Here is a 12866-nt window from a genome sequence, read left to right as displayed (position 1 = left end):
TCTACTTGCATTGGTATGCTTTCAAACTGCTAGGTTGACAGAAGCTGGGTCAGAGCAACAGGACCTCACCCAGTCGTGCGGATCTGAACTGCCAACCTTCCGATCAGCAAGCCCAAGAGGCTCGGTGGTTTAGACCACAGCGTGACACAAGGGCAGAGTACAGTCAAAATTTAAGCCATGAAACATCTCCCAATTACAACCACAACAACAATAAAAACAAAATACATAAGAACATTGCAATCTCCATATTGCCCACACTGGCAGCAGCTCTCAGCCTTGCTTGGAGATGTGGGATTGAACCTGGGACCTTTGGCATGGAAAGAAGTTCTACCACTGTGCTATATCCCGCCTTCAAGCATCTCTGTGGATGCACAAATTTCTTAATTAATTCCTTGCAGTGTTGCAAAAATACGATGGGCACGTATCCAGTATAAGACAAGGAGTGTATATTTTAATAAAGTGCTTTTAATTTTCTGACAGTAAACATACCATTTTCTTGTAGTCACACATGTTCCTCATTTAGGAGACCTTCAGGAGGCAACCCTACTGGATCATAACTGAGGGCTCAGTAGGATTGGTCTTGCATACTAATAGCAAACTCATTCTCCAAGTGAGGACCATCCATGCACAGGAGAGAAGTAGCAGCATGTTTGGAAGCCCAAGATTTGCAGAAATGCAAAACAGAAGAATCCTTAAGAGAGGGAAATCCCAAAACACTCCAGGCATGCTCAGAGGCTACATAGTTTGACTGTTATATAGTGGGAAATGGAAAACTAAGGGCAAGGGGAATGAAATGGAGTATCCTGAAGGAATGGCTGTCTACTCGGCTAGCTGGCCCCCTTTATAGGAGTACTCTATGCTGCAACATTTTGTTGAATTTAACTACAAAGAGCTATCATATTTTCCAACCATGATATTAAGATCTATTTAAGTAAGGCAATAGATGATGGAAGCAATCTTAAAAGACAAATCCTACACAGTGGAAAAAGCACTGTCAGGTTTTTGAAAATATGCAGATGAAGAAAGGGGGGCACAGTCTATTGGCATAAAGATAATAAAAAAGCTTATGGCTTACCAATACAATCATTTTACTAAGTTGCTGACTTTACTGTAAAATGCTAGCATTTTATATCCAGTTCCTCAATTGACTGACACGTAATTATAATTTTACTAGGTTAAAACTTCTTGAAGAACTCTCAATTGCATTCAAATCATTGCTTCAGCAAAGGGAGAGGCCAAATGTTACGACTATATGAAATGTAAGGGTTGATCATTTATTTAAGTTGTGCAAATTGCCTGGAATGTGAAAATTTCAATAGCCATCATATTTTGTGTGCAAAACTCATGTCCTCACATTTTGCCGCAATGGTTTGAAAGCCTTTACATTAGCCAGTACTTCCGTTGTGGACAAAAGCAGAACATTAAGAGTGCTACACTTAAAAAGCACGTTGACTTTGCTATTAACGTATGAAAATGTATTATTACTGTAATTTTGTACTTATTAGCTTTTTTCCCTTCTTAATAGTCACATTGAAAGCAGCGACTAGGTTCACACAAGCACATTTGAAACAAATGGGGTTTGTACATGACTGGTAGTTGAGCCAGACCACTGGTCCATCTAAGCCAAATACTGTGTACTCCTACTGAGAGCTGTTCTTCAAGGTCTGAGTTTCTGAGACTCAAGGTCCATGCAACTTCATATGGGTGCAGACAACTTTCAAGTAACCTGGTCACAAGCCATTGAGGGCAGCCGTCCTTAACCTAATGCCCTCCAGATGTTTTAGAGAATAATACTGATCTGCCCTGGCCAGCAACCAGTGGTCAGGAATGACATAAGATCTATTCCAAAACATCTGGAGGGCACCAGATTGGGGAATGGCTGGTTTAAGGTGTGTAAATCAGCCCTTTAAATTGAACCCCAAACCATATAGGCAACTAATGAAACTAGTACGGAACTGAAGCCCACCTGACCTCCACAAACAACCTAGAAGGCTTTCTGTAGTAACTGAAGTTTCTGAACAGTCTTTAAAGGTAGCCTCACACAAAATGCACTGCAGTAATTTAGCCTGGATATAACCAGAATGTGTGCAAATGAAGCCCCTCAATGACCACCCATTCCTCCTGCCCACAAACTACGAACAGTTGACATTATACTTTTACTTGGGCAGGCACAATGGATGTTATTTGCAGGCCCTGTCAAATGACATTTCATCAAACTAAAAGGTCCCTGTGTTTTCCAAACTCTGGAATTATTTAGTGATCACTGAACTTACTTAATCCTTTCATTGCACTTGGGCAAGCAGCTTCCACCTGCAGAAAGAGCCTTTATCCAGCTCTGCCAACAGACGCTGTGCCCAATGACAAAGCCCTGGCAGGATGTAAAATATTGCCACAGCATGTTGCCCCAGACATCATCTCCCTCAGGGCTGGAGGGGTCCTGATTAATTTGTCTATACTGTTGTGTTCACTCCCCATTTCAGAAAAAGAACTAGATCCTTTCTTGCATACCTCTGTGCAGCATTCACACCTAAGCAAAGCATAATGTTAATCCAAAATAAGAAAGACCACCTCAGCCGGCACTTCATCTACCAATGAAGATCAGAAATATAAAGGGATCCCGTTGCTTCAGAAGGATAGAAAGGAGCACACTGGGCGATTTCATCTTACTTTATTTTGCACAGCACCACAGTCAATTGTGTTTAGATTTTGCAATTATATATATATATATATATATATATATATATATATATATATATATATATATATATAATAAATGTTGGGCTGGCTTTTGTGTTGCAAACATCAAAAAGCTAAGCCTGATTTTGCTACTGGGAACATTTAAATATTGTTTTCCAACAGTTGTGTGAATTATTTGCTTTGTGGACTATGAACTGTTGCTGATAGATATGAGTTGTTGTGGGAGGGGGTTTGGGGGAGGTAAATAAAATGCCTGCGGCTGAGAGAGAAGGTGTCTAATCCAGCCCATTCTCTTCATGTTAAGTTGTCTATCTGCAGGGAGCTTTTAATATGGAGAGGTGTTTATAAAAACAAAAAACATGCTTTTTGCACAACCTTTAGTTTCTGGTTTGTACAGCCTGTTTACCACCTACTTCTGCTTCTGCCTAAGAGATACCCAGGAACTGATAGATAAAAAGCCCAAACGGGACCATGTTCACACATACAAAAAGATACATCCTCTTATAGTCAATTACCCTAGCAGTAAATGTTATCCAAGCCACTGTATAGAAGGGGGGGGGGCAGACTACAAGATGGAGTGGGCTGAAGAGAGAGAAAAAACAAAACAAATTAAAAGTATATTTCTCCTCTGGTCATTTTAATTCATTTTGGTTTTCCACGATCATATAAAGTAGGAAACAACAATAATACAACAACAGAATAATCAAGTTATTTTTTTTTTGTCAAAGCATATAAAACATATGAAAGCTAAAAGCCCCAGCACAAACTTCAGAAGAACAAGGACTGAGTAAAATTTTGCTCAAGAAATGCAGAAAAAGCGTAAAATACAAGTGCACAAAAATACTGGAATGCATAAAATAAAAAACTACACATTAGGTAAAGCATTGTAAAATATACAGGTTTGCAAAAATTGAAACCGGCGGGAAGATTTTGGGGGGGGGAATGGGTATAAAGAATACACAGACAGTGTCAATAACACTGGAAGACAGAGAAGGGGGGAAATGGCAGTTTTAAACTGAGCTTCCTTTCCCAATTTTACGTCTTCACTTTCTTGGCATCCTTTTTTCCAGAGCTTTCTATGGCAGAGTCTGCTTTTCTTTTTTGTGACTGGAAAAAAAAAAGGTGAGAAGGGAGATAAGTCGTCACATTTTTGTCCATCTTAACAATGTTTGATGCTGAATTAAAATAAAGGTAATGAAATCCAATAGACCATGAAGTTGCCAACAGATCCTACATTTCTCTGGATTTCATCCATATAAGTTCAAAAGCAATCTAACAGAGGCATTGAAAGAAGATTCAGTTTTAAAGAGTCCTAACTTCAGTTTTAAGACTTAAGTTTGCAAGGTACCCAATTTGAGTATAGCACAGCTATTCCCAAAAACCAGTAAGAGTAGATGTTCTACAAAGGTTAAGGATAAGACTGATAAGGCAAGGAGTAGCTAACTTGGTGCGTTCCAGATTTGTTGAACTGCAACTCAAATCAGCAAGAATACTGACCATGCTAGCTGCTCAAAAACATACACTATTCTGTTTTATTGTTACAGATGCTGCTGCTATGTCATATGTGGTTATGCTTGTTAAATAGCATTTGCCATTGACTGGGCAATGAAAGATTCCTCAAGAATTCAGTTTCTAGGTATCAGTGGTCTAAGAAGCGCTAAGGAAAGTCACATTAAACCACCTGTGCTAGGAAAGGTAAATGTAAAGGATGACACAGGGGGTTGCCCCTGTCCTTCTACTTTCCTATTATCTACCCTTATGGAAACCAGTGTGTTAGAGAACTGAGGATAAGCCTTCATCAGTACTCCCATTTCTGACTCTAGCATTTTTGTTTTGTCATGCTGTAGCAGGTCAGAAGTGCCAGGAATGTGGGAAGGAGGGGATACAAAAGCACAGTTCTATCTCTTCTGAACTTTCCCACCCTGACAGGTACATTGGGCTCAATGGTCTACAACTGCAGCAAGCTTAAAAATCACCAGGAAGGCCTCCCCCAACCTCCCACTTGCCTTATTGTCACCAAGTGGAACAGAGGAGGGGAACTGGAGCAAAAGAAGTGAGATAGGAAAGTGGCACATGCACAGAGCTTTCCTCCCCCCATAAAACACTCCATAGCAGTAGTCAGCAGTTGGTTTTCCCAGAAACCATGAAGGTTTCCACCAAGTGGACCAAGTTTACACAGAAGCCACCAATATGACCTTCATCTATTCCCTTTCTGAAAGCAAGCTGTGGCCTGATGTCATAACAGCAGGTCTCTTCCTGGCAAAGGAAAAGGAGAAGGAAACCTCTAAGCACGCTGTGCTATGATTTGTTTCTACCTCAATAACTACAGTACTTTCAAAGTAAGTTACTATTATAGTTCATCTACAAAGCCTGAACCTTGAACTTGTAAAGCCTATGACCCACATACTTTAGAGACTGTCTCTTCCTGCATCCAAGGTGGGAAACTTGTGGCCCTCCAGATATTTTTGTGAATTCCAACTCCTGTCACCCCAAGCCATCATGGCCATCTTAAGGGCCACAGGTTTCCCAGGCCCAATTCAGCTAACATCTATTCTGTGTAATGTGAACATCTGCCACTAAAATCAGGGACCCTGGAAGTGAGGAATTATTCCACCTTGTTTTCATTCCAGAAGGACTGTAAAACATTTCTACTCATCCTTTGGACTTCCTAAAGTGACTTTTCTCACTCATCTGCTGGTTATTTATGTTTTTAAAATCCTATTTATTTTTTAAGTATTGTTTTATGTTATTCTTCTCTGCATTATAAGCTACTTTGAAAACATGTTGGAAAAGTGCAACATAAGTATTTTAAATGTTTGGAAGGGGTCTGATTATTGATTACCGCTGGAGCTTTTGTTCCCCGCTTTTTCTTTTCAGCTCTTTCCTTTTCCTCAATTTCCATATTTTCTTTTTCAATGAGTGATATGAGTGTATTGCAGCGTCTCTGGAGTTCCTGAGAAATAAGATTAATATATATGTGTATATATATCAAATTCTGTGACAACCTAGCCAAACATACAGAAACATTAAGCAAGCAAGACATTCAGAGGAGAAGGTGCAGATCACTCATACCTGTCAAAATTCTAAAATGACACCCACAAAGTCCTTTTAAAATGTGTTTCATGTTAGCAAAACATATTGTTGATTGTAGCTTTAGGGTGCAGTACAGAGTAATTAAAATCAATGGGTATTTAATGATAAAATTCAATGGGATGTTGACTTTTTCTCTAATTGTGTCCTATGAGATTCTACAGATTCTGAGATTCTACAGAATGAGAAGTATTATAAGGACTTTACAACTTACAAAGAGACAATACAAATTGCCACAGCTACTGATTTCAGCAAGACTCTTCTAGAGCTTTGCACTTTAGACTTGCCGAGCTGGCTCATCTAAAACAAACTGCAATAAAAGCATGACTAACACCTAAATGCACATGAAAATGTGCTCTATGGCATGCAAAATGTTTTCAAAAAGTGCATGCATGCAAACACACACAGAAAGAAAATTCCGTTATCATTCATTTTATGGCAGCCTTTTTACCTTTTCACTCAGTTCCATATAAAACACAGTATCTCTTAAAATAATTAATATAAAATAATTCAGAAACCTTCTGAAAGAGCACTTCAAATCATCCTGCAACACTTCATTTATATCCAATTTCAAGATACTGCTAAAATAAATTGAGATTATGTTTTAAAAAATGGGCTGATTCCACCGCCACTGTGGTATAGTTATTAAATTTAGATACCCAGATTCAAATAATCAGTCATTAAGTTCACTGAGTGGCCATGGTCCAGTCACTCTCTCTCAACCTAACCTACCTCACAGAGCCACTGCAAGGAAAACAATGGGGGTGGTAGAGAGCTCCTTGAAGCAAAGGCATATACATGTAATAAGGAAATAAATTTTAAAAACAATTAAGAGTACAACTGCTGTTCACTACTTCTGGGATTGTTTTGGGATGAAGAATGTTCATAGAAATTTAAATAAATAAATAAAATTTTCAGCCTGTTTTGAAGTACAGTACAAACACACAATATGTGCATTTAACTTGCATGATCTCAACCATGTGTAGTAGAAGGCAGGCTGGTTGAAATTGCGCAAGTTAAATTCAAGCACGCTGGGTCTGCCTGCATTATCCGGCGCATAAAGAGCTCTTAGGCTCTCTGAGAAACTGTCACAACATTTTGTAGGGCCATCAGTTCCCACGAGAGCATTCCTAGCCTCCAAAATCCATCCGTCAAGCAGGCCTTGCCCAACAAGCAATGCAGAGAGCAATGAATCATCCCTAACTAGCAGGAGCAGCGGTCAGGGATGATGGGAGCTGTAGTCCAACAACAGCTGGAGACCAAAGTTTGAGAAACATCGCCCTAAGCTCCAGGTGGTTAAGATATGTTAAGTGAAGATCTTACAATGTAGAAGGGATTATCACCAATAACATCAACCAACCAAAGAATATAATTTCCTATCGTATGTTAGGCCCATTAGGTCCACTGTTGTCTTTGACTGGCATGAGTTCTATGAGGTCTCTGTAGCAGAGGTCTTTTCCACTGCCTGCTACATGATCCTTTTAAAAAGTGACTGCCAAGGATTGACCCCAAGACCTACGGCATGCAAAACACATGCTCTAACTTTCCTCATTGTAACCCACAGAAAAGTTTTCAACTGCTTTTCTCTTCAACCTCTATAAGAAATGTCATTTGTAGGAAAAAAGGGAAAAGCAGGTAACCTAATGAACCCTTGAAGTCAGTCATTTTCAGCTCAGTCTCTGACCCCAGTGCTGCGGGTATAAAAGTCACGCCGTATCTATGCAGCTGTCTCATACAAAGGAGTTTTCTTAAAAGCCTCTATTTCAGGCAGAGGACAGAGAGGCTGTTCTCAGTTATTTTTGGCATCTTCTGAGTTTAAAAGCTGCACGTCCGCATCTTCTTTGCACTGAAGCAAACCAGAAACTGGGTCCTGCATGTACAAGCTACAGGATTCACTGGCTTCTTACGTCTTTTCTTAGGAGGAAAGACCTGCTATTAGGAGCTGCTCTGTAACAATATAAAACTTTCTGGAATATCAAGCACTTCACATTGCCTCAAAAATTACCCACTGCTCTAAGCCAGAAACTCATTTTCAGTTGAATATTTCACACACATAGAACAATCCCAACTGTCAAGGGGCGGTGAGAGGAAGAACAGGATCAATTAGAGGCATGGGCACTTTTTCCAGTGAAACCAACATCCCATTAAAAAAAAATTAAAAGACAGTATTCTTTAAAATACAACTAAAATTTGGGATACATGAGAAATGAAAACACATTGCTTATATTGTAAATGTCACATGAAGTTCACATTACAAACCTTTTGTTTAAGATATAGTTATAAAGGGTTGTAGTAAACTAAACCCTACTCAGGGCATACCAAAGGAAATGAGTCATGCTCATTAACTTCAATGAGTCTACTCTGAGTAGGATTATGATAAAAAACCATCCAATATGTTTGTACGGGGATGTAGTTAGCAGTATGCTTCCTGCAGTATGCTTTATGGCAAGACTCTTTTTCTGATTCTATGATTTCTCTGGACTACAAATGTTCTTCAATTGAAGTGATGTCTGCAGTTCAGAGCCCAGAATCTTTCTTTTCTCTCTCTCAATAAATCCACAACACTAATTTGCACCGAGGGTGTGTGTCATATATGTAGGAAAAGCAACAGGGATGGTGATGTAGAGCAGAAAAGTGGTCAGCAGAGAAAGGGTTATGAAACTCCTATCAGTGGGAAAGACTTTAGCAAAAGCTGCTGAATCTTGGCTTAGCTTTTCTCACAGGACAGCTGTGAAGATACGGAGATTACGAATAGTAATCATTTGCTATTGACTTACATAAGGATCAGAAGTGAAAGAGCAAGATTGACCAAAAAACACAACCACCTCAAAACAACAAAGGGATGGGGGGGAAGAGACTAGGCAACTTATCTGCACTTACTGCCTTTAGATTTTTCTCCCGCTGAACGCCAAGAATATTGATACAAAAATCACTTACAGCTGTTTCTTTTTGCCTCCCACAAATCTGTACCTGCGGGTTTGATTTTGACATAAGACGACATGGGAAGGACGAACAGGAGCACCTTTGTTCTTCCTCAGGAAAACCAGAGGAAGAAGAAATTTGGTCTCCCCAATTCTGTAACTGAAATATAAATGGCTTACAGCTGTTCGATCTTCCCATGTGCTTAACAGTATATTGTCAGAATTGTTACATTCAAAGTTGTCAAAAGCAGAGAGCTGATAAGACTTTCTAGAATACTTAAATTTTAAGCTGACTGTGTGACTGAAACATGCACTAGATTTGGGGGGGTGCATGCATGATGAAAGAAGCATTCTGAACATGCATCAGAAACATGCATGAAATCATTTTATTCTGTGTAGGTTGGAATGTGAGAGTAAACACAGACACCACAATTTCTTTAAAATGTCATGGTTTTCAGGTGCTCTTTCTCTTCCTTACTGGTATACCAACATACACAGTGTTTGTGACAATGGATACATTATGTATGGCCAGGGAGAATTCATGATTTACTGAAGATTACCAACGTCACTGATACCACCACAGCAATACATGTAACAAAATCATCAATAATATCTGCTGGTGCTTCCAGAAAGCCTAACGCTCTGCCTCCGGAAAGGAATTTATGAGGAGCACCGAATAGGACACCAACTCCCACATGTGCTGAAGTGCAGGGCTTAAGGACAGATATTTCATTCCAGTGCCAACCGCAGTCTCCGTTTCTGAAAGCACTCTCAATTCAGGAAATTTTAAAATTCCTAACTGTTAAAAAGTAAATACAGCACTACTTCTTTTGGTCCTCCTTGTGTGAATTAAACCTATGGAAATAATATCCCTCCTGCTCAGCAAGTAAGCATGTCTGGCTTTGCTAAAGCTCTAGTAGCAATTTTTTGCATTTCTGTCTATGGTGTTCCCTCCCCCCCCATCCATATCTTATTGACCCCCAAAGCATACAGTCAGTGAATGTTACAGACCTCTTGTTCTCACCACACAGTATTTCCTTGTATCCTAGGCTTTAAACAATGTTGTACTTCTCCTACCCACATCTTACTAATGAAGCAATTACAGCTATCCCTAGATACACTAGAACCCCCTCCCCCACCAGAAAATAAACTCCATTGTGCTGGCACTCAGCACCCTGGATAGTCAATGGAGTAAGAAGAGGAGGCATCATAACAGGCACAAGGCTAAAAAAACATTATCATTTAACTTATTAAAAATTGGAACTTCCAGCAAATGCAGAAAGTATCAAGTAAACCTCAAAGGAGGATGTGCTGTTCTCCACTGCCATGGACAAAAGCCAGGGTAGCCAATCTGTTTCCCTTCTGATGTTGTTGCACTACAAATCCCATCATCCCTGACCACTGGCCATGCTGACTGGAGCTGATGGGAGTTGGAGTTCCACCACATTGTCTCTCTCTAATCTAAACCACCAATGAAGCAGAAAGACAAAAGAACACCAAAACATCAAAGGAGAAATCACAGCCCAATGATTCTGCACCAATGGGAAAGGAAGTATACAGAGAACAGTCATATGAAGGCCTTAAAGAGAACAGATCTGCGATTCAGCGGTGCGCTTACCATTCCCCTCTCAGAGTCACAAAGAAGGACAGTTACGAGAGCAGAACATCTAAATGTGAAGTACAAAGTCTGGTGCAGAAAAACTAGAATTTTATAGAAACCATCAAGCAATTTATGAGCTCATACTGTGTAAGCCATATGCTTGCATGAAAATAAGAAACAAAAAAGAATTTATATTGGTTTCTTTAGAGAAGTTTTCTGAAGAGAAATTTTCAAATAAATACATAGAGGGGAAACATGGAAAAAATCAATGTATTTAGGCAGAACTAGGGAGACATCTAGTGGCCATCAGAAGGTAATGATGAATTTCTAAGTAAAATGCATAGAAGTCTTGGTTTTTAAGTATAAGCATTTTGAAATAATTGTTAAAAGATTATAAAATTTCTACCTAGCAATCCTTTACAAAAAGAAAATTCTAGGAAGAACCTCCACTGTGATATGATATCATGGGCTACTGAGGTGTGACAGACTGGGATGGGGGGGTGGACTCTAGTTCCATTCCCTACTCAGCCATGAATATTACTAGATGGCCTTGGGCCAATCACATATAAAATCATCCTAGCCTATCTGACAGGGTGGCTGTGGAAATATAAAGTAGGAAATATATGCTGTCTTGAGCACACTGGAGGAAAAGTGGGATATAAATGTAATAAGCAAACAAATACATATTTTGGTTGGATAAACAAGGTATGAACATTAAGCCATTTCTGACAAGATGAGTAAGAGATAGACAACATTTTGAAAAAACTACAAACCCAACATTATCAGAGACCGGAACACATGACTGAACAACCATGCCCTGAAATACAGTCTGTAAATCAGGTTAAAAATAAAGAATTTTTTTAACTACAGTGGTGCCTCGCAAGACGAAAAGAATCCATTCTGCGAGTCTCTTCATCTAGCGGTTTTCTCGTCTCGCGAAGCAAGCCCATTGACGGCTTAGTGGATTAGCGCTATTAGCGGCTTTTAGCGGCTTTTAGCGGCTTATCAGCTTAGCGGATAAGTGGCTTAGAAAAAGGGGGGAATGGAAAAAAACCTGCAGGAACTCGCAAGACATTTTTGTCTTGCGAAGCAAGCCCATAGGAAATTCATTTTGCGAAGCACCTCCAAAACAGAAAACTCTTTCGTCTAGCGAGTTTTCCGTCTTGCGAGGCATTCGTCTTGCGGGGCACCACTGTAAGTCCTTTTGCATCAGGCAAATGGTCATGCAAGTCCAGCATCCAGTATTCCCAGCAGCTAATTTGGATGTCCACAAGCAAACTAACAATCCTCTCCTGCTGTTCCCCAGAAATTGTTATTCAGGGGCATAAGCTTCTGCACACAGCATATAGTCATTGTGACTAGTACCCACTGGTGATCACAGCTTCCATTAATTTATTTACTGCCCTTGTAAAGCCATTTAAGCTAGTGGTCAGCTTCACATCATGTGGCAGCAAAATCCATGCTTTAACTATGCAGCATGTTATTCCATCTGCCTGTCCTGAATCTCCAGCCAATCAGTTTCATCAATGATCCCAATGAGGGGGAGAAAAAAATTATTTATCCACATTCTGCATAATTTTGTATACCTCTTCCCTAACCTCTTACTTATCTTTCTGCAAAACCCAAAAGTTGCAAATGTTGTGATCTTTTCTTATTGGGAACATGCTCCAGCCTCTTAACCATTCTGGTTGCCCTTTACTGCATGTTGTTGTTTTTTTCCATTCTACAAGATTTGAGCTGTGACCATGAGAATTTCATCCCATCATGATCAGGCTTGGAATTTCAAGTGGAAGAATAGCGACAGCCAGGACTGATAACTCCAGCTGAAGTGGTATGTAAAACGCCATGCATAGGAAATACTTGTCCACAGTACATGGTAAAAGGTATAAAGGTAAAGGTACCCCTGCCCGTACAGGCCAGTCTTGACAGACTCTAGGGTTGTGCACTCATCTCACTCTAGAGGCCGGGAGCCAGCGCTGTCCGCAGACACTTCCGGGTCACGTGGCCAGCGTGACAAGCTGCATCTGGCGAGCCAGCGCAGCACACAGAACGCTATTTACCTTCCCGCCAGTAAGCGGTCCCTAATTATCTACTTGCACCCGGAGGTGCTTTCGAACTGCTAGGTTGGCAGGAACTGCTAGGTTGGCAGGGGTAAAAGGTATACTGCCTGCCAATCATAGGTGTTCAGGAATTACTAACCCTTTGGACATATTTGATCCTTTTGGGAAGCATCCTCAAGGTAACCCTTCTTGGAAGACTTTAGCCAATTTAACAGCATTGAAACCATTATTTTCACACTGCTTCTCCAACTTTAAAGCACCAGGCAAAAACAGTGGCCTTTTAAACTGGGGGGGGGGTGTTTGTTACTATGTTCTGTATTTTTGTAATTTTATATTGTAAACCATCTTGAGATCATTGGGGGAGGGAAGTACAGATTTATTTTAGTAATAATAATAATAATTTAAAAATAATTCCTGAACAGAAGAGAAATTGTCCATGCAATAACAGAAGTGGACAAAAAAACTCAGCTTAGGCTAAATGAAATGACTCTTGGGTTC

The 12866-nt window shown here is 40.0% G+C and overlaps 1 protein-coding gene and 1 long non-coding RNA gene across 2 annotated transcripts in view; one reads left to right on the top strand and one right to left on the bottom strand.

Moving 5' to 3' along the window:
- Positions 1-3313: 3313 nt before the first annotated feature.
- The window catches only part of SMARCA1 (SNF2 related chromatin remodeling ATPase 1), a 46184-nt gene continuing 36631 nt past the window's right edge, over positions 3314-12866 (bottom strand). Inside the window, exons 23-24 of the mRNA XM_081897343.1 lie at positions 5540-5650; positions 3314-3804 (exon numbers count right to left, since the gene is read on the bottom strand). Coding sequence (XP_081753469.1) covers positions 3733-3804; positions 5540-5650 — 183 coding nt within the window. The 3' untranslated portion in view covers positions 3314-3732. The remainder of the gene's footprint in view (positions 3805-5539; positions 5651-12866) is intronic.
- On the top strand, positions 5657-12636 carry LOC309362066. The gene is made up of 3 exons (XR_014164763.1): positions 5657-11177; positions 11508-12191; positions 12467-12636. It is a non-coding gene; the product is annotated as an uncharacterized lncRNA (long non-coding RNA).

This window comes from Podarcis melisellensis (assembly GCF_964234715.1).
Source record: "Podarcis melisellensis genome assembly, chromosome: Z".
Classification (NCBI taxonomy): domain Eukaryota; kingdom Metazoa; phylum Chordata; class Lepidosauria; order Squamata; family Lacertidae; genus Podarcis; species Podarcis melisellensis.
This window is presented reverse-complemented; position numbering and strand designations above follow the sequence as displayed.